This window comes from Ictidomys tridecemlineatus, chromosome 10 (genome assembly GCF_052094955.1).
Source record: "Ictidomys tridecemlineatus isolate mIctTri1 chromosome 10, mIctTri1.hap1, whole genome shotgun sequence".
In the NCBI taxonomy this organism is placed as follows: Eukaryota; Metazoa; Chordata; class Mammalia; order Rodentia; family Sciuridae; genus Ictidomys; species Ictidomys tridecemlineatus.
Genome location: NC_135486.1, coordinates 106,926,097 through 106,953,966, shown reverse-complemented (window position 1 = coordinate 106,953,966; position 27,870 = coordinate 106,926,097). Strand labels below are relative to the sequence as shown.

General features: G+C 56.0%; 1 protein-coding gene and 1 long non-coding RNA gene across 8 annotated transcripts; one reads left to right on the top strand and one right to left on the bottom strand.

Annotated features, from left to right (window-relative positions):
* Positions 1 to 168: 168 nt before the first annotated feature.
* Positions 169 to 6,174, bottom strand: LOC144367443 (uncharacterized). Of its 3 annotated transcripts, none has more exons than XR_013426813.1 (3): positions 6,035 to 6,174; positions 4,619 to 4,884; positions 169 to 812 (listed from the first exon to the last, which is right to left on the bottom strand). It is a non-coding gene; the product is annotated as an uncharacterized LOC144367443 (long non-coding RNA). The 3 variants fall into 3 exon arrangements; XR_013426812.1 differs by lacking the exon at positions 169 to 812 and adding an exon at positions 1,073 to 1,558; XR_013426811.1 differs by lacking the exon at positions 169 to 812 and adding an exon at positions 1,073 to 1,262.
* Slc29a4 (solute carrier family 29 member 4) lies at positions 4,155 to 27,870 on the top strand. 5 transcript variants are annotated; one of them, XM_005340058.5, is made up of 11 exons: positions 4,155 to 4,242; positions 17,664 to 17,852; positions 18,457 to 18,585; positions 18,790 to 18,903; positions 19,346 to 19,474; positions 21,483 to 21,557; positions 22,845 to 23,089; positions 24,348 to 24,483; positions 24,613 to 24,800; positions 25,616 to 25,856; positions 26,772 to 27,870. In XM_005340058.5, the coding sequence occupies exons 2-11, from the start codon at positions 17,675 to 17,677 to the stop codon at positions 26,906 to 26,908; spliced, it is 1,572 nt and encodes a 523-aa protein (XP_005340115.2). In that variant the 5' UTR covers positions 4,155 to 4,242; positions 17,664 to 17,674; the 3' UTR covers positions 26,909 to 27,870. The 5 variants fall into 5 exon arrangements, with proteins under 5 accessions (XP_005340115.2, XP_077879787.1, XP_077879785.1 ...); XM_078023661.1 differs by lacking the exon at positions 4,155 to 4,242 and adding an exon at positions 14,251 to 14,410 and having other exon boundaries at positions 17,669 to 17,852; XM_078023659.1 differs by lacking the exon at positions 4,155 to 4,242 and adding an exon at positions 14,252 to 14,410.

Sequence of the window (27,870 nt, the reverse complement as noted above, 5' to 3'; positions counted from 1 at the left end):
AGGGAGCCACAACCATGAGCCTTCTCCAGGCTCGGACGGACGTGGGAGCACAGAAGCCACCATCCAAGTGTGACCACATGAGATACAGAGCAGGGGGCCACCAAGACCAAGCCTCCTCTAGAGTCAGGAGCAAAGTAAATGGCGGATACCATTTCAACACTCTTTTTTTTTTTTAAGGGGTTTTTGGATGCTGAGGATGGAACCCAGGGCCTCATGCATGCTAAACTCTTGCTTTACTGCTGAGCGATACCCCAGTCCCTGACCCCAGGTTTAGGGGGGTTTGCCATGCAGTTCTGGGTAACCGAAAGACTTTCCACAAAAGCCACCGGAAATCGCTGGCCACCAGCAAACTGAGGGCCGCCCTTTCCCTGAGTCTCACTGGGTGTCCCACTGAATAGTTCTTATCACTTGATGGTGACACATAGTATTTTGACAGTCAAGTCTGTAACCTGCTGCCCTCAGGACACTCTAGGACTTAGGACCAGAGGGAAACTGGCCTTCCATGAGATGGTCTCCCCGTGATGCTGATGGTGAAGCAGAGTCAGGACGCTCTAGCTGACCCCGGGGTAGGACGCTCTCTGCATACTCTCTGGAGCCTGCCCAGCCTTTCCTGCTCCACCTCAGGGTCTGCAGGGCTCTCCTGAGGGCGCCATTTTCTACGGTATCGTAGGTTGTCTTCATAGCTCCTGAGTTTCCAGATCCGAACAGAAAGCAGATGGCACATCGATCAGGGCGATTCAAGAAGCGTATTCACAAGGAGTGGTTGACGCGATCACGGCAGGAATCAGAAACCGTGAGAACACGGCGGTCACCTGGGTAGTAGCAAAGGAGCTGTCACCATCCCCCAAGCCTGAAGTGGAGGGGAAGGAATCAACGTCATTACCCAGAACAAGACGCGACCTTGGAAAGCTCTGCCCATGGTCAAGGGACACAGCCAGCCAAGGTGCCTTACAGGGAGGGAATTAGGAGGACACGCCTGATCCCACTTTCCTGCCTCCTCCAACTCCTGTTGGCCTGCTGGTGCCCTCCATTGGCCAACCCCAATCAGAAATAAGACACAGGAGTCTACAGATGTAGTGCCACCAAGATCGTATTCACCTTTCAAATCCTCATCTAGAGCCAGGAAAACGGAACAGAACAAAACAAAAACCCCCTCAGGGCTTCTTAGTCTTTGGAGGAATCAATCAGGAACCCCTTTGAAGATCTGATCAAATCCTCAGGCTCCTCTTCTTGGAAACAGGTACATCCATACCCCTCTGGTTCTAGGTGGTAGAAAATAACACTCAAACAGCTTTTTTTCCAAAAAGGAAATTTGATGGTTCACAGGGTAGGTGTCAGATGGCAGGATCAAGGCTCACAAAATAACACTGCCAAGCCTCCGCCTCTTGTTCTGTTTGTTTGGTCTTCATTCTGCACATTGGTGTGAAGTGTGTGGCTGACAGGTGGCTGCAGCAGCTCGACCTTGTCTTTCCAGGTTAAGACAAGCTAGGAAAGAAACCTAGCCACAGCTGGGGGGTGTGGCTTTGTGGAGAGCCTTTGCCTAGCTGGTATTCCAACCCTAGCTCCATGAAAGGAAGAAGAAAGGAAAAGAAACCCATTCTGAGGGAGGGAGGCTGAGGTGGCCCAGGCTCCCCCATGCCCTCCCCCACCACGTGCTCCAGGGAATGCTGTCCCATGACCGGCCTTGGAGATGCCTCCTCCTCCCCCAGGACAGATGGGGCCGGGAAATGTTCCAGAGTGACACACACAACCTAGCAACCACAACCTTCCCCCTTAGACACACAACAGGCAAGGGACCATGGGCCACCACCATCTCTTTTCTGTACAGGGAGACAAATGAGTCACAGATCAAGGTCACTGGGGAGTCAGGAGCCTAAGCAAGTTGCGATCCCGCCTTGGGGCTTTCCCTTGGAAACCCCAAAGCCTATTAAGTCCTGAAAGGGCGACATCAAGGTGCCAGGTCGTTGAGGTTTCTTAATCCTCCAAGAGGATTAAAAGTCAGCCAAGATGAATGCCCTCCCCTTCCGCCAACCCTGCGCCCCTTCCAGGCTCGGATTCAGGATTCTGGGCCTTGGGACTAGCACTACCCCCGCCACACACACCATGGTGGTCACAGCCCATATTTGTAACAGCTGCAAACATCAGGGGTATTGCAACAGCTCAGGAAGGTGTCCAGACACAACAGCATGAACGAAGACAGTCTGGAAATTGGGTTCAGATCCACCCCTCAGTTTGCAAGTCTGGGTGACTGTCAAACGGTGAAAAGGCCCTTGTGCCTTAGCTGGGAGCTATAGGTCAAGCGGACTGTTGAGTGAGTGCCCGTCCCCTGTCTGTCCAATACCCTGAAGGCCAAGTGTGAGATGACTTCCTTCCGGGACAAGGTGGTAGCAGGTGGCATCCCTGCTGACCTCTGACCTCTAATTAGGCCCTGGCCAACCCCAGCCCCTCTTCCCACCCCCGCCAGCCCCTTCTGTTCCTGTTCCTTCCCAATATGCACCTTTGGCCACCCTCAGTCTGGGGGTGCATGGACCAGCCATGTAGGCATCCCTCAGGAGGAAAATCCACACAGGCTTTGGAAGAGTCTAGGGACTTCTTGGACAGGGAACGTAGGCCCCCAAGGTGGACCAGAATGGGGGCCAGGGTAAGGGCATCCTAACTTGGGCTTAGTGGTTTGTCTCAGCTGTGTCCATTTGGGAGAATCTGAGGGGTGAATAATGGGGTTGGTGAAGTCAGCCATGGCCAGCCCTGCAAGACCTTGAAATGGGTTTATCCTGAGAGCAGGTGGGAGCCATGGAAGGATTTGGAGCTGTGGGCAACATGAACAGCTTTGTCCTGGGAGAGGTGCTTCTAGATACTGTGGGGAGAAAGGGGCTGGAGGGAGCAGAGAGCTGTCAAGAGGCCGGGGAGGAGGCTGCCGCAGTTGCCCTGAAAAGATGTAACAGAGATGTGAGCCCAGGCTGGAATGGAGGGGATGGTAGGTCTGGAACATTTTAGGGGACCCTCAGAAGGGAGGACTGCAGAAACCTCTGGATGTCAGGGACAAACTGATATGCACTAACCCCAGGTTCTCTGGCAGAAAAAGCCCTGCTTTGTAGCCGTAGCTGATTTCTATGGTGTCAATACTCCCACCGTGGCCGACCGCAAGATGCCAGCGTGGCACCGTTGAACTTGGAATTGGGGAGAGAATCAACTGCCACTCTGCAAGGAAATAGCCTTGAGAGCATACACAGCAGTGAAAGACTCCAAAGAGCCGCCCCCTTGAGGCCACAGTCTCCAGGAACCCTGTCAAGAAACTGGAGGCCAGGTGCAATGGTGCACTCCTGTAATCCCAGCAGCCTGGGAGGCTGAGGCAGGAGGATCAAAAGTTCAAAGCCAACTTCAGCAAAAGTGAGGCACTAAGCAACTCCGGGAGACCCTGTCTCCAAATAAAATACAAAATAGAGCTGGGGGTGTGGCTCAGTGGTTGAGTGCCCCTGAGCTCAATCTCCAGTACCCTCCCCCCCAAAAGAGAAGCTGGAGGGTGTTGGAGTGGGGGGTGGGTAATCCCCCCTCAAATATCCCAATTGTCATTCTCTCCCCTGGGCCCCCAGCATGGCCAGCTGCTTGCAGAGGGGTCTGAGTGGACAGACAGTATCTGGAGCCGCCGTCCTGGCTTAGCTCCATACAACACACATTCTGGTCGGGTGAGTTATTATCTATATATTCAGAGAAAATAAGAAAGCTATTTTCAGCCTGGGAACAAATGAGTCCAACTGTAATAAAATCCCAGAGGCCGGTGCCGAGAAGGCCACTATCCTGCTGTGAAGGCTGGCAGCCTCTTCTGTCCAGGAGGGGCTCAGGTCTAGCAGGGATACAGAAAGGAGGTGAGGAACCGGGACTGGGAGGTGGGGGGCACAGGGAGGTGGGGGCGTCCTGGAGTCGCACAACTGGCCAGCCCTCTGGTCTTCATGGAAACAGACACTGGGGCCCAGAGAGGGTGAGGGCCCTGCCCGGGGACACATAGCTCGAGGGTACCAGGCTTCAAAGCTCTGCCGGGCACCGTGGCTCCAGTGTTTTCTCAGCACTTGGGAACAGATGGCTCCAATTCCCACCCACGGAAGCCAAACATTTTCCCTGGTTACCCTGCTAATTTGCTCACAAGCCTCCTCTTGTAAATAGAGAGTACAAAGGCTCCTCCGCACAGCGCACGGCGTGGCTGACAGCAGATTCTGACACGGCGAGGAGAGCCCCCGGGGAGCACAGGTGAGTCCCAGGTAGGGCCCAGGTAAGGCTGAGAGCCTCACCAACCGATGGGTCCTGGGAAGGGGACTGGCTTGGGCCCAGAGGCACCTGGGCTCTGGTCCTGGCTCTGCCACTCCCTCCAGTCTGGCTGGGAGCCTCGGGCCAGCCTCAGGCTCTGTGGCATCAGTCTCCACATCTGTGAAATGGCCTGCCAATCATTGAGACCCACACTGCCCTGGAGGTGCTCTGGGAACTACATGTGTGTGTGTGTGGGGGGGGAGTCTGGACTCCTGCATCTGGATAGGTCAGGGAGGGTAGAGCCTGGGCCAGGGTCACAGCACCCACCCCGACAGTCCACCCACCCTCTTTTGACCAGCATTCTTTCAACGACACTTACCCAGCCCTCCTCTGCCTGGCCTTATCCAGAGGTCCAGAAAGGAGGTGATGCCTCCAAACTTTTCTGCTATGCGGTCTCGGGCAATGGCCTTCACCTCTCTGGGCCTCTGCATTGCACTTGCAAAGTGGTGTGTCATCAAACCTCCCTCAGGTCAGGGTGAGGATTCAAGGAGGGCCCAGGGTCAACCCTGCCACCTAGAAATCATGGGAGGCTTCCTGGAGGAGGAGACGGTGGCGCTTAGGTGCCCCTTCTGGATGGACAGGAGTCTGTGGAGGAAGAGAATGAGTGTGAGCGTGTGGCCCTCCACGTGGCAGAAACTTCATGGGTAAAAACCACACCTCGTGGGTGTGTGTGGGAGGGTGCCAGGTAACTGGGCGTGGCTATGCTTTGAGGAAGACAGAGGGAGGCACCCAGGGGTGGGTGTGCAGGAGCATGAAGGGCTGGTGCCAGCTGAGAGGGAGGGGTCAGGGCTCTAGGGAGCAGCTGGCCTGGGGTCCGCCAAGGCTCCCCTCCCAGCCCACGCGCTTCCAATGTCGTCCACAGCAGCCAGGAATGAAGAGCTGCTTCCAGGTAGAAGCTCTCAGAACCAAGCCAGGCAGCTCCTTGGTCCCAGGCCAGCCACCTGCAGCCACCTGCAGCCTATGAGAGTCTTCACCCACCCTGTGGCCTGGGCTGTCCTGGGAGAGGAAGCCGCAGGAGGCCACATCTGGCTTGGGGCACCTGTCCTAGGAGCCAGGCCTGGGATGCAGCTGACGGATGGCCAGGTCTAGGGTCTGGGGTGGGGATGGGGAGTTCTTGGGGAGCAACGTAAGGACGCACTGGGGTCTGGGGAGGGACAGGCTTCTTCTGGCTGTGTGTGTCACTTGGGCAAACCCCTCCGCCTCTCGGCGACAGTTTCCTCTCCCAGAGCCGCCCCCCCCCCATGATGATCTGAGCAGACAATGCACTTGGCTCGGAGCCTGGCACGTGGCGGCTGCGATGAGCACCACCCCAGCCTGTCTGGTTCAGCCGCCTGCGCAGCCACCACGGCCCCCCCCCATCCTCACCCTCCTGGGAGGGAGCCCCAGGTCCTGCTGATTTCTTCAGTTTGCCCTTCCTGCCCACATGGTTGGCTCTCATTGTCTCCTGGGAGTCTGTCCACGGGCTTGGGTGGAGGAGCGCAGGCAGCGTCCTGCCCAGGCACCAGTGGAGACGGCTCATCGGTGCGTCCCCGCCGAGCAAACACGGAGCCAGGGTCTTCCCAGCGGCCTTAGCGCTCAGGGAGCTTGCAGGGGCATTTCTGTCCAGATCAGGTTTTGACACCTTGGCCTGAGGGCCCACCCTCAGGCTTTAAATTAACTTCTGCAAGCATAAATGCAATTACCGTGTCCCTGTGACATGTCACTGTCACTAGAAAACCCACCACCCCAGCCTCACCTCCTCCCAGCTGGCCTCCTTGTCTGCAGAGGGGGCTCTCTGGGCACCCGATCCCTGTGAGAATTAGAGAAGGTGTCAGATGTGGAAGCCACACTGCACAGCGGGAGCCAGGGAGCTGGGGGATCCTCACCCTCCAGATCCGGACAGCCACTCCCTCCCCGTGTCCTGAGCAGCCTCTCGCAAGGTCTCTGCTTATCTCAGCTGTGTGCTGGGTTGATGGGAAAGATTCTAATGGGCTTTAAGTTAATAAGAAGGGAATAAATTAGGTTTGTGCTCTTGGGAAACAGATGGCACAGAGCCAGGACCTGGAACAAACCCCACAGAGCAGCACAGTTGCTGGCTGTTTCCACCACCCTCCAAAATCATATGAAGTTATTTTGGGGGTACAGGGATTAAATGCCCCATACCCCTCCCAAAGGCACTTGACCACTGAGCCACCTCCCCAGCCCTATTTTGTATTTTATTTAGAGACAGGGTCTCACTGAGTTGCCCAGGGCCTTGCTAAGTTGCTGAGGTTGGCTTTGAACTTGCAATCCTCCTGCCTCAGCCTCCCAAGCTGCTGGGATTACAGGCGTGCTCCACCGTGCCCAGCTTATTGTGAATATTTTTATGCATAAAAGCAAGTGGAAGGAATTGTATGTGAACAACCCTGTGCTGGCTGTGTGCCTTGCTTGGATTGCTTCCTCAACTGTCCACCCTCCTCCTTCCTGTCTCCCTGGCTGGCCACCCAGCCACCCATCTTGCTTCAAAGGCAGTCACAGTTGGAGGACATTTCACTCCTAAACCTTCATCTCATGAGGTACAGGTCAATACTTGGTTTTGGTTTTGTTTTACTTTTTTAGGCAAAATTGATCATCAGTGAAATGCATACTATTTTCTTTTTCTCAGTGCTGGGATGGAACTCAGGGCCTCACGCCTGCCAGGCACCTGCTCTACCACTGAGCTCCAGCCCCAGCCTGAAACGCATACAGCTTTTTAATTTTTATTTTCAAAATGCATAAATCTTAGGTGGACTTTTGCTGAGTTCTGACAAATGCACATGCTGCGTAAGCCAACCTGCCTCCGAGAGATGGAGCATTACCATCCCCAGAGGGCTCCCTCCACCCGCCTTACCAAGGCAACCACCATCTGATTCCCTGAGATTTCTCTTGCCTCTTCTAGAAATTCATGGAAATGGAACCACGCAATATGTGTTCTTTCATATCTGTCTTGTCACTGAATATATTGTATGTGAGGTGCAGCAGGCCATGCTGTATCAATGGCTCCTTGCTTTGCATTCTGAATAAATTCCATAGCCTGAATGTAATACTGGCTCTTAAAACCATCTCCTCTTGATAACACAGGGGCTGTTTTCAGAATTTTCTTTCTTCCTTTTTTTCTTTTTTTTTTTTTTTGTGGGGGTACCAGGAACTCAGGGGCACTCAACCACTAAGCCACCTCCCCAGTCCTATTTTGTATTTTATTTAGAGACAGGGTCTCCCTGAGCTGCTTAGAGCCTCGTTAAGTTGCTGAGGCTGGCTTTGAACTCGCAATCCTCCTGCCTCAGCCTCCCAAGCCACTGGGGTTACAGGCGTGTGCCATGGCACCTAGCGATTAAGGTTTTTACTATTATGAATTAAGCTTGTCCAGCCATCCTCCGCATCTGCATGTGATTGGTTTATGGACACTGAGATCCAGGGATGCTCGAATCCCTTATATATAATGGTGTAGTGTTTGCATAGAACCTACCCACATGTCCCATGTGTTGTAGATCATCTCTAAGTGACACTAATACACGTTACATTATAAAGGCTACGTTGGGCATAATGACAAGGAAAAGATGTACATGTTTGGTACAGATGCAGTTTTTTTTTCTGAATATTTTTCAATCTGTAGTTGGTTGAACACAGAACTCACACATCACAGAGCTGGCTCTGTGTGTCTTTTTGTGGACATTTAATTTATTTTTAAACTTAGCTTGAGTCCCTCTCATCCCCCAAATGAGACAGCTCTGCCACTTACAGAGCCCACCCTCCAGCTGGAGACGACAGAATGCTCCACATAGTCCCTGGTTGTGGTGGGCACATCTCCCCCAAATAGAACCACTTTGATGATCATGAGGGGATGCAGCCATCTGGGGGCCCCTGCTCTCTGGAATGGATAGGGTGTGGGCCGTGGCAGTCATCGATGCAGCAGAGGAAGTCAAAGTTGAGGAAGTTCAGCTTCAGCTCCAAGTGTCTTCCCTGGAGGTTGATGCACCAGCGGCCCCCTTGGAGGGCTGGCTGGCTGGACCACCAAGAAAAATGAACCCCAGAGCCTCCTGAGGATGACTCACCCACAGAGCACAGATCAGACCCAGAGTGCTGCCATCAAAACACAGCGTCCAGTCCAGCAAAATCTCAGGATGCCTTGGAGTTAAGAAATACTTCAGAAGGTGCCTCAAAATCTTCTTAGGTGAAAGGGCTTCTAGAATCTTAAAAGTGGGTATCTTTGTCTTTCTCTGCTACATGAAAGAGTTTCTAAAAATCTTAAGGGCTGGACTGAGGGTATAGCTCAGTGGTAGAGCACTTGCTTAACATGCTTGAGGCCCTGGGTTCATCCCTAGCACTGCAAAAAAAGAAAAAGAAAAGAAAGTAAAAGGAAAATATCTTAAGGGCCTTGTGTCACAGCCCAAGGCACAGAAAAGATGTCTCAGAGATGTGTGGGTGTGGCTTTTTTCTAATGGAGTTGTTATAATCTGACATACAGGAAGCCCATGAAGTTTTTAAAGGAACTATATTGGCAGAGCTAAGCAGAGTCCCTGCTGGTGGGACCTAAGGCACAGGAAACCAAACGTTGTCCCTCAAATCTTCAATATTGTGTAGAAGGAAACAGGAGGGTGAGGTCATCTGGGGACAAAGCTTCATGGGCTCTAGGTTCTAATCCTGTGGGGATTGAGAAGCGGAACAAGCAAGACTTTGAGAAAACTCACCCCACATGGAAGACACAGTAGGGAAAGCCAAGAGACCGCAGAGGGGCCCTGGAAGTCATTCTAATAAGGCATAATTTTTTACTTTATTTTTTGAGCATCTCAGGCCATGTATGTAAAACAGTGCTTGGAACTCATCAAGTGAGAAAGTAGCAGGGCTTTGACTTAGGAAGCCCCCTGAGCACCCTAAGGGACAGAGCCCGTCACAACCTCTGCAAGAAGCAACCTGTTACCTGGCAAGAGTCCAAAACAGGCCTGGCTGCAGGTCCCCCAGTCCTACCACAACTGTCACTGCTCAGTCTATGGGCCTTTGTGACTGTGTCTTTCATCCTAGTAATGGCTTTTCTCCAAGGACAGCTGCTGATGGGAAGAGGGAGGACAGACATCAATTTCTAGTGCCCTGGCTGCTATCAGCAAGGGTGCTGACCAGTGGCCTTGGCATCATCGGCAATGATGGTAGGTCTGAGGGAGCCACTGTTTGCATCCATAAGTCCACCTCCTGGTCATCTTCTGCTGTGAGATGCTGCAGGACACACACCTCAAACATAGGTGGCCCGACAGTAGTGCATGTGGCTCTCCCATCTTGGATGGTCAGTCAACAGCTCTGCCAACTTTGCCAGGCCTTGCTGGGGTGCAGCTGGATGGCTGCCGGCTGAGCTGGGATGGCCTCTGTGTGTGGCTCTGTCCACACACCTCCCATCTTTGAGCACCTGACTCTGGCAGATGCTCTCCAGGAGGGCAGAGGTGTCCAAGAAAACCATTTTCAAATCTCTGATTGATGACGCAACGGGCATCCCATCGGCCAATTGTCAATTGCACCAAGCCAGAGCCAACCCCCCCCCAGGCAAGTGATTCTGCAAGATGGGGTTCCCATATGTAGAGCCCACAGTGCATGGCCTGCCCTCCTGGCTGTTCCTGGGAATGTACCCATTTCTGCTGCCACTGTCCCCTGCTTCCCCAGCCCTTTCCCACAGCATAAGCCTGTGCCAAGTAGGCTATCACACTTCTAGACATTCTAACAAGTCAATCAAACTTATTAGAAGTGGGTGGGGACCCCTCTTTATAGCAGATAAGTCAGAAGCACAGTCAGTGAGACCACCTGGGACTTTTGATTGGCATCTGAAGCAAGGGATATATGGGGACTGAGACCTCAACCTGTTGTATCCGATGCTACCTCCAGGAAGATAGTGTCAGAACTGAGTTGGATTAGAGGACACCCTACAGAATTTCTTGATTGCTTGCTGGTGGAGAGAACCCCCACCACCTTTGGGGGGGTCACAGGAGTGATCTGTGTTGAGGGTGCATAGTGGGAGACACTGGGGTTGTGTTCATTTTCTCTACATAAACATTTTTTAAAACCTCTTTTAAATTTTCCCTATAGATATTGAACACTTCTACTTAAGATTATTCCAGAGTGTTCTATGTTGTTGACATTGTGAAAGTTTTCTTTTGTTTGATTTTCTAATTGTCTGTTGCACCTATGGAGGAAAAGCTATTGAAATCTCTTTAAAGTATTTTATTCAGATCATTTAGATCTTCCAGCTATATAATCCTGTCACCTACAGATAATCACTTCATTCTTTTTTTTAGTATTTTTTAAATTGTAGATAGACACAATATCTTTATTTGTTTATTTTTAAGTGGTCCTGAGGATTGAACCCAGTGCCTCACACAAGCGAGGCAAATGTTCCACCACTGAGTTACAACCCGAGCCCCTACTTCATTCTTTTCCAATTTTTACATGTTGTATTTCTTTTTCTTGTCTTATAACTTTAGCAAGGATTCCAAAGGGGAGAGAGAGGAGGTGAAACAATAGAGGCAGGAGTACACATCCAACTCATGCTTTTGTGTTTAATGGGCTGCACTTTTAGACACTTCAGTGTGCATAAAACATCTACTGATTTCTAGTTTATTATAGTTTTCTAAAGTTACAGATGCATATTATTTTTTACCAAATGCTTTTCCATATCTATGTAGATAATTGTCTTTTTTCTCTGACCTCTGAATGTGATGAATATGTTAATAACATTCCTTAAGAGACTGTCCTTTCATTTGGAATGTTATAGGATATTCTTAATTTAATATCTTTTTTATTCCTTTGCTAATGTTTTATTGGGGATTTTTTTTTTCCTATACTGAGGATTGATCCTAGGGGTGCTCTACCATTGAGTTACAATCATCAATCATTTTAATTCTTATTTTGAGACGGGTTCTCACTAAGTTGATGAGGAGGGCCTTGAACTTAAAATCTTCCTACCTTGGCTGAGGATATAGCTCAGTTGGTAGAGTGCTGGCCTTGCATGTGCAAGGTCATAGGTTCTAATCCCCATCAGCACAAAAAAATAAAACAAAATAAAATTCTCCTGCCTCAGCCTCCCAAGTCACTGGGATTATGTTGTGTGCCACAGTGCCTGATTTACTTGGGATTTTCTACTGATATATAGACAAGTCTATTTTTTTTCTTGGATAATATTTGTCAGATCTGGCAGCTTTTCTTGTCTCCCCCACAACCCGGCCCCTGCCCTGTGCACTGGAATATTTTAACTAGCATTCAAATTCTCCCACCTTTAAAAATTTGATCAGATTCTATCATTCTGTGAAACTGTGAAAGCCAGGTGTTGGGGAGTAGTAAAGTAGGAATGTATTATCAAAATTCTTTCTTCTCCAGGGATTGTTTCTATTTAAGTTTCTTACTCTTCTGATAGCAGCTTTCCTGCTCATTTATAGTTTTAAAAAAAATCGTTTATCCAGCTTCTCAAATTTTTTTTATATAGTAGAAGATATCTTTTGCATTTCTTGCCATTTCCTATTTCTGTGTCACTTAACACTTTCATTCTGCCAGCTCTCCAGATTATTATAAATCCTTCCTAACCACATATCCTGGTGACAAGATTTCTCTGTAGGGTTACACATGATTCCACTGATTGTCTTGGGTTTTTCAAATGTAACAATTACTTCAGGGAGGAATGAGACCTGTGTGAGGCTCCTTTCAGTGTTTAGCTATTATGACAAACATCTTTGGATATAAAGACTTTTTCTATATTTAGAATTATTTCCTTGGGCTAGATTTTCTGGACCAAAAAGCATGTCTTTTTTTTTAGGCCAATTCACTTTCCGGAAGGGTTGTTCCAATTTGCACTCGCACCAGCAACCCAGCAAGGGGAACTTGTTAAACAAGTGTGGTGATGCACGCCTATAATCCCAGCTGCTTGGGAGGCTGAGGCAAGAGGATTATAAGTTGGAGACCAGCCTCAGCAATTTAGTGAGGCCCTAACTTAGTGAGACCCTAACTCAAAAAAAGGGGGGGTGGGCTAGGGATATGACTCAGTGGCTCAAACCCTAGTACCAAAAAAATATTTTTTTAATAAAATAAAACCTTGAGTTGTTTTCTTCTCCCTTCATCTGATAAAATCTCTCTAGGTCTCCAACTCCTCTGGAGGCCAATAAGACCCTCCTTGGCTTATCTCTGTCCCTGACTGCACCTCCTATCCTTTGTCCTTTCTTCCTCTGTCCCTGGCTACATTCCCTGCCTATGGTCCCTAGATTGCTCTCCTCACCCCAAACCTCACCCTCACCACAACTTCCCACTACTGGCTCCTTTCCATCATGTGAGTCTCTCAGTCCAGATGTCACCTTTTCATAGAGTCCTTTGCTGACCACCTGCACAACTGCCCACCCGCTCCTCCACCATCATATGCTATTGTCCACACCATCAGTCTGTGTTCTTGTCTTTCAAGCACTTGATGCTCTAGGAATTATGCTATCTGTTGCCAGTGTCCTCCATCAGATCGAAGCCCATCAGGTCAGGAAACCTTGTGTGTCCCCTGCTTTGAGAACTGTCTCGTCTCACACTCTCGGACTTGTTTGATTTGGAAGCCTCTCACACCCAGGGCATCAAGGTCTGTCTTCCTGTTTAGGCTCTAGCTGTGATTGATTCTTAGGAAGAGCTTCTGGTCCAAACCACAGCAGAGGAAGGCCAGGGGGATGATCTCACCGCGGAGAGTGTATACCAAACACCCCACAGAGCATAAGAACCCTGAGACCCTGAAGCAGTCCCTACTCTCAGGGACCTCACCTCTCATGGGTGAGGCCCTGGGAAAACCCCAGCTATGGGCAACAGCAACCCTAAGGCTCCCTGGAGGGGCAGATGTCAAGGTGGGGCTCCAGGCAGAAGCCTAGTCTGCTGGAAAGGGGAGGAAGGGCATCCAGGTGGGGCCTGGCAGGTTACTTGGCTGGCACCTCTGCCAGTCCCAGCTGGTGCCTTAGTCCTGGGAGGGCTCCCTGATCCTCCCGTACAGCCCTACACTGGAGAGACCCAGGGCACTTTCTGCTTCCCACCTGGTTCCTGACCTCACCTCTGGCACCGCCCTTCTACCTGCCCCAATGGTGGGCTCATTTCTAATGACAGGACCAGTGTGGAGTCTTCTTCAGCAACCCACAATGTCTCCTGAGTTTCAATGGCCTCTCTCAGGGACAGGTCCCAGACAGTAAACTGAAGCTCAAGCAAAGCGCGAGTGCTTAAGAAGGGTTAGAATTCCATTGACCTGGGAGAAAAACAAGGCTCGGAGATGGGAAGCGACCTAGTCAGGTGGGGGATCCAAGGCTGGGAAGAAGTGGGAGTCCAGAGAGCGCCGCACGGGTGCAAGGGTGGAGGAGCGACCCCCGCTCCCTGGCCGGGCTGGCATCGCGCTGGGCACTTTCTCTCTCAACTCCTCACTCAACCTGGGAAATTTTAGTCTGGTCATCCTGCCGGGGAGAGGAGGAGAGGAGGCTTGGCACCAAGGTGAAGGGGGGTGGGCTGCGATTGATTCTTAGGTGGGCTAGGTCAACCGCAAGCCACCCTGAGGTCGTCAAAGCCACCAAGCTCTGCCCCCAAGGGTCGGGGATCGGGAGATCCCGACCTCGGTCTCGGCCCTACCCCCACCCCTACGAGTGCGACGGGATGGAGGGGGGGGGCTTTGGGGCGTGGCCTACTTGAGGGGGCGGGGCCGGCGGTAGACCCGGGTGGAGGGGGAGGGCAGAATGGGACGGGGCGTGGCCAAGCGGAGGGGAGGGAGAAGACCGGACCCGGGGCAGGAATTGGGCCGGGCGGAGGGGGAAAGAGGGATAAGAGGAGGGGGCGGGTCCGGGAGGATGGGGAGGAGGGGCGGGTCCGGAGCGGAGAGGGAGCAGCGGGGAGGGAGGCAGGGAAGGGGCGTGGCCAGAGGGAGAGAAGGCGGGCCGGGGGCGGGCCTAGGCGGGCCCGGCGAGGGCGGGGCGGCGGGCGGAGCGCGGGCCCGGCTGTGCTCGCCGCCGCCGCTGCGCCCCCCGGACGCGCTCGCGGACCCGGGGCCGGGGCGGACCTGGCACCCTCGGAGGACGCCAGCCGCGCCCGGCCCGAGCGGGGCACCGGCGGGGCGCCGAAGACCCCAGCCCCGGGCCCGGCCGAGGTAAGCTTGGCGGCCAGGGTGGCGGGCGGGGCGGAGACGAGCTGCGGCGCGGGGAGACGCCGGCGGGGACCTGTCGGAGCCTTTGTCTGCGGCGCGCGGCCCCACTCGCGTCCCCTCCTCTCCGCCGGCCCGGACGCCGAGTCTCCCGCCGCACCCCGAGTCTCCCATCGCACCCCTGTCGCAGAAAGCGGGGTCTTCCCCCGCCCCGTCCAGCATTGGAGCGGGCCAGCATCCCAGTTGCGAGCGCGGGACCCGGACCCAGGAAGGTGACAGGCGCTGGGAGCCCAGGCCAAGCTGGGTCTTGGCGCTCCCTCCGACCTCGGGCACACCCCAAGTTCCTCCTGAGCCTCCCTCGCCCATCTTACTCCTTTTCCCAGACAGCCGCCTCCTAATTCTTGGGAAAGCTCCGAAAGAGGTGGGGCCTGGGCCCAGAGGTCACCTCATGTTGCCTAAGGAGTCTCCCCTTTGCCTGGGGACCCGGGCCTGGGATCCAACTTTGCTGCTGATGGGGCCTGGAAGGCAGAAGGAGCCTCTGGGGCTGCTGAGCATCTGGGAACGTGCCCGCACCCAGGTCCGGGGAGGGCGGTGGGCCTGGGCAGCCTGGAGTCTCTCCATCCCAGGCCCTGCCCAGCATGTGGCCCCTGCATTCATTTGTCCTTTGGGGGCTACAGAAAGGGGGTGGCCTGAGGGTCTTGAAACCCACAACCCTGCCGCTGTGAGTTGGGCAGCCCAGAAGCTGGGCTGTGGGATGAACAGCGACAGGGGACAGGGCATCCAAGGGCATCCAGCTAAGCAGGACTTGTGGCGGAGCCAGAAGTTCAAGGCCTAGGAGGGTGAGCAGACTGGCTTTCCAAGTGAAATTCAGTTTCCCTTGTCCCTCTGCTGGCTAGAAGTGGAGCTCAGCAGCCTCAGAGCCAGGTCAGCCTGGCACTGACACTCAGCACCTCCACACTGCCCCGGGGCACAGGCAGTCCCCGCTGCCGTGGTGGGGCCAAAGGTGGTCTGTCAGGCCCAGCTCCAGTTTGAGCTGCCTGACCCTGGACTTGATCTCTGGGCACCTCAGTCACCCTTTCTGCAAAATGTGGGCATGAATCATCCTTTGCCGAACTTGAGGATCAGGAGCGCCCTGGCCCACATGGTGCTCTCTAGGTGGCTGTTTATGGCACTATTGAACACCTACTGTGTGCAGCCACACCTTCTCTACTAACCACCCAGCCATCTCCATTTATGAAATAGTCTGTCCCCGCTTGTTCTTTCTCTATTGTGTCCTCACAATAAGGAGGTGGGGACACTGAGGCCCAAAGGGTGGTCTAAAGCCAAAGAAATGACCTGTGTCATTTGAGCGGCTCTGTGGGGCTGGGACAGAGGAATCCTAGTAGCTCAGGGTGAAGGAGCAGAGAAGAGTCTTATAAACACCGAGTTTGTGTTATATTTATGTCCTTAAATCTTAAGTAAAGGGGACATAAGAGGAGGAACAATCTGAAGCCCTGGGCAGCTGGTGTGAGTGAGGGTGTCGGGGGAGGAGAGAGTTAAAGGCCTTGGGATGGTGGCTGAGGCGGGCAGTGTAGGTGGCAGCTGCCCGCCACACTGATGAGCCCGAGGGAGCAGAGGGGCCTCCCCCTGGCCTGACGCTGAGCACGTCCGCTTTCCCGGATGGGGTGGCCTCAGTGAGGCGGAAGCCTCACATGCTGGTCGGGCACATCCAGGACACTGTGGGACCTGGTGCTGCATTTCAGAAGCCCTTCCTCTTAAGACTTGGATGACCATCGGGCTGCACTCCCATCCTAAGGGGGCTGGTGGCAGGAGTGGACTGTCATTGTTGTGGACTGTCATTCTCCCTTGGTCCCCTTCCCCTGGCTCTTCATGTCTAAGGGAGGAGGATGGGTGGGCCAGGACCCAAGAAGGGCCTGAGCAAGGGTCTCCAAGCCACCCCTCTTGAGGTCAGGCTGGTGTGTCCAGTTGATAGGCAAGGACAAGGGTGTGCCCAGGACCACCAACATTCGAGCCTAGGCCATCTCTGTTCTAGACCCTGCTGAGTTCCCCCAGTGCCAGATGTGGCCGGAGGAGCAAGACTGATGAGGGGACTGTCAGGAGAGGCTCGACCAGGAGGGGAGGAAAGCCCGGCTTCCCAGTCCCCAGAAGGAGAAGCCCCTGACCTTGTCTCCACTGGCCATGGCTATCAATCACCTGGGTTGGCCCCAGGAAGGCCCCCATCCTCTGGGCTCCAATAAAACTGGCTAGAGACCTAGGGAAAGGGAACAGGGGCCAAGAGGAGAGCTTGGTGACAAGTCTGCACAGGCCACCTGGCGGCTGGGAATGGGGTAAACTGAGGCAGGGGAGCTGGAGTGGTGGGGCCCCAGAGATGGGAAGGGGCAGGCAAGAGCGAGAGGCCTGCCGCAGATCAGCCCCAGGGAGAATGGGAATAACTGTGGCTTGAAGATCCCTTGGGGCTGGCTTCTCCCCACTTCCTCCACAATAAATCCCACATGCCTGTGGGGCCAGGGATGCTGAGGCACCACTCTTAGGAGCCTGTGCTGTGGTGTCCCATCTCTCACTATCATGGAACACTGAACTCCTTCCTTCTCCCCCAAAGGCAAGGGCTAGCAGATCCAAATCGAAGCAAGAAACACTGAGGCAAGAGCATCAAAAGAACTGCCTGCCACTGAAGGTGGTTGGCCTCAGAATCCCGAGGGGCATGGGGGCTCTAAGTGACCCACAGACTGATGTTGGGTCCAGACTCTACCACTTTCTGCCTTAGAGGCCAGAGCAGGAGTTATTCACCCCGTAACTCTCCCTTTTGCTGGCTGAATAATGAATGAATTTCAGCACCTCCCTCCCAGTGACAAGGGACACCCGGAGAGGCATTCTAGCTTGGTGCTGGCACAAAGTGCTCCATGGTGTCCCCCACTGTTTGATTGCTCACCTCATGTTGGTGTTCCGCCTCCAAAACAGTCCTGCTCTCCATCTCTTCCCACGCCCAGAGACCACCGCGGTTGCTCAGCCTTTGAGCTGATCTCCTGGGCTGTGTCTCTACCCTTCCCACCCCGTCTCCATGGCAACACGAGTGAGCTTCCTGGGACACATGAGGTGACATCACCTCACTGCTAAGTCCATGTCCTTCGTGATGAAATATCAAGAAGGAGGAATGAATGGAAGGGATGGCCCCCTGGGGTACTGTTTGGGGACTTGGCCGTGAGGTCAGGAGTGTCCTCCTGTCCTGTCCCCTCCCCTGCCTCATCTCCTTCCTCCACAGCACAGGCCACCATGGGCTCCGTGGGAAGCCAGCGCCTCAAGGAGTCCAGTGTGGCCGGCACTCCTGACAGGACTGTGGTGACCAGCTTCGGCCTCGAGGGCCTCCAACTGGAGGCCAGGGCAGCAGCGGCGGAGGCAGCTCGGGAGCAGAGCCTTAGGGCCAGGGGCATCTTGACATCCATGGACTCTGGTGAGTCCCAAACGGGAATTGGCCTCACGACCTCTGGTCAGCCCAAGGCAGAGGACACTGGGGTCCTCGTTGAGGGGAGGCCCCATTGGGATGTGGTAGCCCTGCACCCTGACTCAGCCTCTGCCCTGTGCCTTGGGTCCCATGCAGAAGAACCTTCTGCACCCACAGGTCAGAGCCAAGGTCAGAGCTGAGGAGGCTCTATCTTCCCCTGGTCCTTCATGCTCACTCGCATGCTCACTGGGCACATGTGAATCATGCACTGACCCATGAGGCTTTTATATAGAAGTGACATTGGTCTCATTCATTGGGCAAATCAAGCCATGCCTAACTGCAAAGGAGCCTGGAAGAAAGATTGGATGTGAGGTTCAAAGAGCTGGCTTTCAGCCCAGCAGTGTGACCTTGGGTAAGGGGCCACGGTCTCTGATCCTCAGTTTCCCTAACTTGAGTGTGAGATCAGACTTGCATTGGACCGTGATGACAGGCACCTGAGCAGCTGTGGCCCTAGGGATGCACACTGGCTCTGGTGGTGGACAGCGGCCTTGGTGCTGTGGCCTGGTAGGAGTGGGCTCGCCCACGCCTCACCTGAGGTCTTGGGATTTGGCAGAGGAGGAGCCAGTGCCCGATGACCGCTACCATGCCATCTACTTCGCGATGCTGCTGGCCGGCGTGGGCTTCCTGCTGCCCTACAATAGTTTCATCACCGACGTTGACTACCTGCACCACAAGTACCCAGGTGGGTGCTCCCCAGCCCACCCAGCCCTCAGGGGGTGCTCAGTGACTGAGGCTTTCCAGAAACCCCCTGGGCCAGGACCCTGTTGGCCACCCTCTTCATTCAGATCTTGGCTCCACTGTGAATTGCTGAGTGGCCTCTGGGCAGTGAGCGAGGATGGGCAGAGGGTGGCCCTCTCTTGAGTACCTGCTGTCGCTGGCCCTCCAGGGACCTCCATTGTGTTCGACATGAGCCTCACCTACATCCTGGTGGCGCTGGCCGCTGTGCTCCTCAACAACGTCCTAGTGGAGAGGCTGAACCTGCACACCAGGATCACCACGGGTGCGCCCGCCGGCTCCCAGCACACACGCCTGCGCAGTGCTCACCCCCACCCCACCCCCCCACCCCACCCCCGTCCCTCCGCGACCCCCTCCCATCCCCCGTTTTCCCTGAGCCTCACGCTCCTTGTCTGTGAAGTGGGCACATTTCCTAAGGATGCCATGGGCTTCTATGGGGGGGGAAACAGAGTCAGGTCCTAGTGGGGCCTCTGGGAGCCCATGGGATACCCTGCACCCCCAGAGGCTCTGTGGCCTCCACATTGTCTCCCAGGCCTCGGCACTTGCTCTTCTCCTGACTCAACCTTGCTCTTCCTTCCCCTTCCAAGGCCGTGTCCAGCTTCAGGGGAAGGAGGAGGGGGAGGGCACCTCCAACCTGACCCCAGGGAAGGGGTGGTGGAGGGGGCCGCCTAGCCCGCCCTGGGTCCCTCACCGGCCTCTCCCCACAGGCTACCTCCTAGCCCTGGGCCCCCTGCTCTTCATCAGTGTCTGTGACGTGTGGCTGCAGCTCTTCGCACACGACCAGGCTTATGCCATCAACCTGGCCGCCGTGGGTACCGTGGCCTTCGGCTGCACAGGTAGGGAGGGGGCTGGGGCGGGCAGGGCTGGCCGCGCTGGGGGCGCCTAGGGCTGAGCGTCCAGGCCACACAGCCACTTGCCTGTGCAGAGCCCGCCCCCACGCGGCCCCAGTGCCTGGGCAGCCCCCTGGCTTCCGGGGATGTGACCCAGCATGCCTGGACCCTCCTGTCTGTGTCACTGTTCCTCTTGGGCTAGGCTCTCAAATTTTTTCTAAAGTCTTTTATTTTAAAAAATTGCAAACCAAAAAAAAGCCTGCAAGAATAAGATGAGGAGCTCCCCTACGCCAGCCCTAACCCATCTGTACGTCAGTTTCCCCTAAATATAAATAAATATAAAATAATTCATTTTCCCCGCAAACCGTCTCACCTTTGCTGCCTGAACGCTAAGACTTCAAGGTGTATTTTCTAGATTTTTTTTTTTTTGTACTCGGGAATTAATTTAAGGATGCTCTACCCCTGAGCTACAGTCCCCGCCCTTTTGATTTTGAGTCTGGGTCTGGCTAAGTTGCTGAGACCGACCCTGAACTTGGTATCCTCCTGCCTCTGCCTCCTGAGCCTGGGATTACAGGTGTGTGTCACTGGGGCCAATTTAGATATTTCTTCTATTTAACCACATGACAATTGCCACAATCTGGAAATTTCACACGTAAGGGTACTATTATGGAAGCCACAATCTAGACTTAAGTCTCAGTGACTCCCCAATGACAGTCCTTTGTTTTGTTTTGTTTTGTTGGTGCTGGGGGTGGGACCCCGGGCCTCACGCCTGCCTGCTAGGCTAGTGCTCCACAGCTGAGCCAAACCCCAGCCCCTTGGTATCACTTTTTTCCTGACCTGGATTCACTCCAGTGTCACACACTGTGTGTACGGGCCCATCTCTTCATCTCCTTTAATCCGGGGTGATTCCTCGGCATGTCTCTGTCATTCATGGCAGTGACATTGTGAGGGTCCACGATGATCGTTTTGCAGGCTTTCAAACTTTTTGTTTGGGGGAGGGGACAATGAACGCCAGGGATGCAGCCCAGGGTGTCCACACAGGCCAGGCAAATGTCCTGCCTCTGAGCCCCAGCCACAGCCTATTTTACTATGACTTCCAGGAAGGAACGCACTTGACAAGATGACCCATAAATGCACGCACATATGTGTATGTTGTCATGAAATCATGGTCTCCATGCAGGCAGTGTGCCCAGGTCTGGTCTGTTTTGTCAAAAAGCAAATGCTGAGCTGGGCGCGGTGGCGCATGCCTATGATTCCAGCTAGTAGGGAGGCTTAGGCCCTAGGAGGATTTCAAGTTTGAGGCCAGCCTCAGCAATTTAGGGAGACCGTGTCTCAAAATGAAAAATTAAAAGGGCTGGGGATGTGGCTCAGTGGCACAGCACAACTGGGTCAAATCCTCAGTACTATGGGGGGGGGCGGGGATTGGCACAGAGGCAGTGGGGTCTCTGGGACTCGGTGGGTGTGGGGGTCCAAGTCAGCACATCTTCCCTGGATGCTGCTGGAGTCCGGTGCTGGGTGGGATGAGAGCAGCTATGCTGTACTAACCAAGGGGCCCCAGAAACCTCTGGCTTCGTAATGAAACCGTTGCTTGCTGTTGCTGCACGTCCTGCTCTTGGGCACAGCTGTGTCCCATACAGTCTCGTGGGGACTGGGGTTCTCGGTCTGACAGCCTCCCCCAGGTGGCCTCCTGGGTCACTACTGGAGGAAGACAGAAAAGCCAAGGGAGCTTGCACGGCCTCGTCCTCAAGTGGCAATGTCCTCTCTGCTCCTGTTTCTTGGCCACGGCTCCTCAGTGCCTCTGACCAGCCCCATGGGCAGGGATGTGGACAGCATTATGGGCACTACAGGGGACATCCCTGTTCCTAAGGCAGCTGCAAGGCGGTCTCAGGGACCCTCTCAACCAGCAGTGGAGCTGAATTCTCTGCACACACCCTCTCCCACCCCAGAGGGCTCGGGTCGCCGCGCGATGTAGGTGACGGCTGGTGTCTCACGGTCTCCCCCTCTCTCTCTTAAGTGCAGCAATCCAGCTTCTATGGGTACACGGGGATGCTGCCCAAGAGGTACACGCAGGGGGTGATGACCGGGGAGAGTGAGTATCACAGACCCCCAGGGGGCACTGAGCTGCCTTGGGCTCTGGAAGCTTCTTCCTGGGGACCCCCAAACATGCGCCCTGAGCATGCTGGGCTGGGGATTTATCTCCTCACCTGGCTGGGGAGGGGTGGAGTGGGACGCACTCCCCACCAGAAGGGTGGATGTGCGTGCATACATGTGTGCGCCCTGTTTCTGGGGTGTGGTGACTGGAGTGTGGCAGTGCCCACAAGGCTGCATGTGGTATGTCAAGTGTGCCCGAGTGTGTGTGTCGGGGACTCAGTCCCTCCACTCCTGTGATGTTGGGTGTCACCCTTCAACACCAAGCTGTTCTCAGAGCCTCGGAGCCACACAACCACCTCCTGCTAGCTGCCCAGTTACCAAGACCCCGCCCTCAAGCCTGTTCTTTACCCAGCAGCCAGTGCTCCAGGGCCTGTGGGCTGGCCTTCTGGGCACCAGTGTGTGGTCTCAGTGGCTGTCCTGCCACCTGCTTCTTGGCCTGCCGTGCACTGGGGCCGGTGCTTTGAGGCCCCTTCTCCACGTGTCCTCCGGCCTCCTGGTTTGGTTTGGTTTGGTTTGGTTTTGTAGCACCGGGGATTGAACCCAGGGGTGCTCGACCACTGAGCCACAACCCAGCCCCTTTTATTTTTTAATTTTGAGACTGGGTCTCTCTCACTAAGTTACTTAGAGTCTTGCTAGATTGCTGAGGCTGACCTTGACCTTTCCATCCTCCTGCCTCAGCCTCCCAAGTTGCTGGGATTACAGGGGTGTGCCACGGGGCCAGGCTTCCTTCTGTTCTAACACAGGAGCACATGGCCCCTACCAGCCCCCTGCCAGGGACACTAGTCCTCCAGTCCATGCCCGACTCCCTTGTCCTGCAGACTTCAGTCCCCTCCTGAGACAAGAGCTCTCTAACGCCCCCTGCCCACATCTGTGTTCTGTGAGAAACTTGATACAGTTCCCTGACCCCAATCTGCGACCTGTGCTTCTGGGACTTGTTGAACATGTCCCCACAAGCCCCAAGAAGGCAGGGCCCTGTGTGTTGCCACTAGGTCTTTAGGGCTGGACATGATGGGCCCTCAGGAAATGCTGAGAAACAGACAGACGTGGAGGGCCCGAGCTCCCGCGACAGTGCTGGAGGAGGCAGTGAGCCTGCACTGTCCCCCTGCGTTGGGCTCCTGGGGGGTTGGGTGGGGGACTAATGGACGGGCTAGAGCTGGGAGGGGCTCGGTGGAATGGGGCCGGGCTCGGGGCGGGGTCAGGCCCGAGCCCCTGGTCCCTGCCCCAGGCACCGCGGGGGTGATGATCTCCCTGAGCCGCATCCTCACCAAGCTGCTGCTGCCTGACGAGCGCGCCAGCACGCTCATCTTCTTCCTGGTCTCCGTGGGCCTGGAGCTGCTCTGCTTCTTGCTGCATCTGCTGGTGCGGCGCAGCCGCTTTGTGCTCTACTACACCACGCGGCCGCGGGACAGCCGAGGCTGCCAGGCGGGCTACCGCGTACACCACGACGTCGCCGCAGGGGACATCCACTTTGTAAGTGCGCACCCCAGGTGCGGATTGGTCGGTGTCCATCCCCGCCGCCAGCCCTGGGCATGTGCCTCCAGCCCACATCCTGGCCGAGTTCCTTCTCTGGACCCCCTCCTTGGCCCCAGGGTCTCAGGCTGCACCCATCTCCATTCTGTGGGGCTCATGGCTCCCTCAGCTGCTGTATCCTGCAAAGTGGGGTGCACACGGTCCCTTTCTTTGTGACACCCCACGTACTGTAGATGGAAGTTCCCATTCGGTTGGTAGATTCCCAGGAAGGCAACAAGGCTCACCTCTGCCCTGGGTTCCTGTCCAGGGTCAGGGAGAGGACACAGGAGGTGGGACAAACCCCCAGAATCCCCACAGAGGAGAACACCAGAGGCAGCCAGGGAATCATAGGCCCCAGGCAGGAGCCAAAAATGGGGGTTCAGGTCTGTGGCTCTTGGCTTTGCTGAGGTCAGGGCCCAACAGGGGCCAACTGCTGGCCTCATAACCCCCAGCAGAGGCACCTCCCCTGCAGGGTCCCCAGCACAAGGACTCAGGCCAGCTAGTGGCCTCAGTATCATTCCCTGGGTGATATCCCGGCTGGGCAGGGCAGAGGACTTTCCGGGAAGCTGGGGTGCCCTCTGGTGGCTACATGCTGCATAGCGACCCTGGCCTGCAGCTGGCAGATATCTGGCCTGAGGACACTGCAGGCCAGGAGTGCTGGACACCGGGGGAGGCAGGGCAAGGGGAGCCACCAAGGGTCCTCACCATGATGGTCCTGCAGATGTGGGTGTAGGGAATCACCTGGACCCTTGGCTGGGGACACAGCAGTGGACTGTCGGAGCCCATTGGGAGCCATCTGGGGGAACCCCGCCATCAGAGAGGCTCGAGGAGGGACTTCCAGGCTGAGAGTGACTCCCCCAAAGTGGAGTAGCAAAGCCACCAGGAGGAGGAGCCTGGGCAGAGACTCAGGCTGGGAGCCTCTGGGGGTGTTTCTGGGACAACAGGAAGCAAGAGGTGGCGGGAGGCCTTGAGGGGCCTCTGGGCAAGTTGTGGGTGGGGTGCCGTGCTCGGTCAGAAGTGGGGAGAGGGTCTTGAGAAGGAATTTGCCCTCTCTGAAGTCAGAGGGCTCTTGGTGAACAGGAAGGAGGGTGTCGGTACACAGTAGGCGCTAACTGAACGTTAGCCTGAGTGTGGCTCTCCTTCACTGGGCTCCGATGCCTGGTCAGTGCCTCCCTCTGTCCCATCCTCCAAAAGCCATCCCGCTCCATCCTCCCTCCAGGAGCACCAGGCCCCTGCGGTGGCCCACAGCGACTCCCTGGACAGCCCGGCCCATGAGGTGGCCGGCAGCGGGGGGGCCTACATGCGCTTCGACGTTCCTCGGCCCCGAGTCAAGCGGAGCTGGCCCACCTTCAGAGGTGAGGGAGCCCACTCGCCCCCACGGCCCCATGGACCCCACTGTCCTGGCTGCTTGGTGGGTGGTACCCCGGTGGGAGGCAGGCAAGGCCCCTGGGGGTGCTGCCCTCTGACCCTGTCCACCCCCCCAGCCCTGCTGCTGCACCGCTACGTGGTGGCACGGGTCATCTGGGCCGACATGCTCTCCATCGCGGTGACCTACTTCATCACGCTGTGCCTGTTCCCCGGCCTGGAATCCGAGATCCGCCACTGCGTGCTGGGCGAGTGGCTGCCCATCCTGGTCATGGCCGTGTTCAACCTCTCGGACTTCGTGGGCAAGGTGGGCTTCCTGCCCGCCCTGCCCTTGGTGGCCCGGGCCCACCCAGGAAGATCCCCAGGCCAAGGATGCATACAGGTCCCAGGCAGGAGTGTGGCAGCCATGCAATGTCAAGGTCCCCACGGCAGCCCCTGCCTGGTTCCGTAAGGTGGCTCCGAGTGCCCGCTGCGTCTCAGCGGCCCCTCTGCCCAGTCTTCCTGCTCCATGGTCACTAGTCAGTGGGTCTCTGGGGTGGTCCTCCCGGGATGAGCACAGACACAGGCCCTCGAGGTACACGGAGAGGGCAGAAGCACCCAGAAGCCACCCAAAGGGACCAGAATGACCTGCGCAGCACACTGTCTGCCTCACCTGCAGCGGGTGGGGTCCATGCTTTGGTTTCTGGTGCTTTATGCAGGTTGGGGACGGGCCTTGTCTTATGGATGGGGAAGCCACTCTCTTGGGGTCACACTGCTGAGAGGGCTGAGGAATGAGTTTGTGCTTCCCAGGGAGCGGGGCCGAGAGAGCAGATCCAGACCTTTGGCCTGCTACTGTCCGGTGTGTGACAAGGGTGGCTTGACCCTCGTTTCTCTAATAGGGTCAAGGTCCCATCCTGAGGGTATTGCTTTTAGATTGGGGTCAGGCACATGACAAGGACCATCTGTTGCTGTGATCGTTGGGCTTTGATGCATCTTTGAGGGCTGGGGACCGTGCTGCTCTGGACAGACCCAGGGTGTCTAGGGACAAGGGGGTGGCCAGAGTCTATAGTGGAGATGGACTGGAGAGGAGGTAGGCTGGGGAGGGCAGGGGCCGGCGGGGTCCCAACACTTGGCTCCCTGCAGATCCTGGCGGCCCTGCCCGTGGACTGGCGGGGCACCCACCTGCTGGCCTGCTCCTGCCTGCGCGTCGTCTTCATTCCCCTCTTCATCCTGTGCGTCTACCCCAGTGGCACGCCGGCCCTCCGCCACCCGGCCTGGCCCTGCATCTTCTCGCTGCTCATGGGCATCAGCAACGGCTACTTCGGCAGTGTGCCCATGATCCTGGCGGCGGGCAAAGTGAGCCCCAAACAGCGCGAGCTGGCAGGTAAGACCTGCCTGGCAGAGGGACATGTGGGGCTCCCTCCCAGCAGCCCGGCCCCCCTTAGTGAGGACACCGAGGCCTTCAGGAGCCACAGCCAGACAGCAAGAGGGTGCACTTGGGTTTTAGGGGACTAGACAATGCCCGGGAGGTGGTAGGTGTGGGACATTTGCCAATCATTCCTTCCTTCCTTCCACAACTACTTGGTGGCCCTCCTCTGTGGCAGTGCCTAGGCATCAGGGACACAACGTTTCCATGCTTGTGGGACTGACAGATTAGGAGAGGGAGTGTGAGAAAGTCATGGGGCTCCCAAGGTTCGGAGCCACCGCTCAGGACAGGAAGTTTGGTATTGCCATGGATTGAGATACAGGAGGCCCACGGGTCGGGGTGTTGGAGTCAGATTTGGGCCATGGTACTTCAAGGTGCCCAACAGACATCCCAAAGGGTCCCTGACGAGGAGGCAGTTGGAGGTCAGAAGCTGGGTGGGGGGGCCGGGACTGTAATCCCAGAGGCTCAGGAGGCTGAGGCAGGAGGATCGCAAGTTCAAAGGCAGCCTCAGCAATGGCTAGGTGCTACCTCAGTGAAACCCTGTCTAAATAAAATACAAAATAGGGCTGGGATGTGGCTCAGTGGTCAAGTGCCCCTGAGTTCAATCTCCAGTACCTCCCCTCCAAAAAATGGGTGGGGGACAGAGAAGCAGGTGGTCCCCTCATGGGAGAAGGACCAGCTGGCTAAGGGATGGCAAGACCCAGAGGGGTCAGCAGGTCCTTGGGGAGGTTTGCTCACACAGGGTGGCTCCCTGGGAGCTGGCCATTGTCACTACACATCACACCTGAGCAGTGCCCACTAGGTCTGTCCATCATAGTGTGGCCTTGGGGCCTGGCTGCTGCCCCGCCCCCCTCAGGTCAGTCTTGTCCACAGGGAACACGATGACGGTGTCCTACATGTCTGGGCTGACCCTGGGCTCCGCCGTGGCCTACTGCACCTACAGCCTCACCCGCGATGCCCACAGCAGCTGCCTCCGCACCGCCAATGGCTCCATCTCTGCCGGCCCCTGAGTCAGGACACTGCAGGCTGCTGGCCCTCCTGCTGCCCAGGGAGGGCTGCTCAGGCTGACCAGGGGCCCTGAGGCCCCCACCCCCTCCCTGCCTGCAGTGCCTGCGGGGCCCCGGCCTCCTCCTATACCACTAACGCCACCTCTCTGGGTCCAGCGGCCACACCAGCTTGGAACGTGTTAGTGACCCAGGGCTCTGCCCAGCACTGTGTCTGCGTCCAGCCTCACACCTGCATTCCCCTTCCATCTAGCTCGTGGCCCCAGCTCTAGCCAGGCCAGCACTCTGCAAGGTCAGACCCAGCCTTCCCCACCCAGGATGGCAGCCAGCCTCCTGGTGTCCCCTTCACAGTGACCCCACCACAGGGTCTACTTCAGGGACCCCATGGTCCTCGTCACTGTCCATGGCACCAGTTAGGGGTGGGGGACCCCTCCTCATGGACATAAGAGCTCAGAAGAGAGGAGCAGTCCCCAGCCTTCTCACCCTGGGCCTGTCGTCCACCCTGTTCCCCCGAACAGTGCGCTTACTGGAGGATGGTACCTCTGGTCTGCGCTGGCCTCTTCATGGGCGCCGCACAGCTGGCCCGGGCAGCACCCCCGTACCGAGGTCTGCCTCTGAACCCTCCTGGTGCACAGGCCAGGGGCTGCACTCAGCCTACCTACGATACAGAAGGAGGGTCACAAAGTAGGCCCTCTTGACTGAAGTCACCTCTTGGCCTAGGGAGGCTCAAGGAGGGTCAAGTGGAGCCCAGGAGTCTGGCAAGTAGGGAGGGCTGGGGGGTCATTCAGTCATCAGGCTGGTTTGGGGATGTCCTGCCAAGGATGGCTTTCCCAGGGGAGGTCCCCAGTCCTTCCACATCCCTGGCCCCAGCTGTAATTGCCCTGTCCTGTCCCCTGCTGTGTCCTGTCCACCTGTGTGTCCTCTAACTGTACCGCACTGGCCATTAAAAGATGACGGCAGAGACTGCC

Coding starts and splice junctions, on each gene's coding strand:
- Slc29a4 (XM_005340058.5), top strand. CDS start 17,675: ATGGGCTCCGTGGGAAGCCAGCGCCTCAAGGAGTCCAGTGTGGCCGGC. Junction 18,586..18,789: donor CCTGCACCACAAGTACCCAG/GTGGGTGCTCCC, acceptor CTGGCCCTCCAG/GGACCTCCATTGTGTTCGAC. Junction 18,904..19,345: donor GCACACCAGGATCACCACGG/GTGCGCCCGCCG, acceptor CTCTCCCCACAG/GCTACCTCCTAGCCCTGGGC.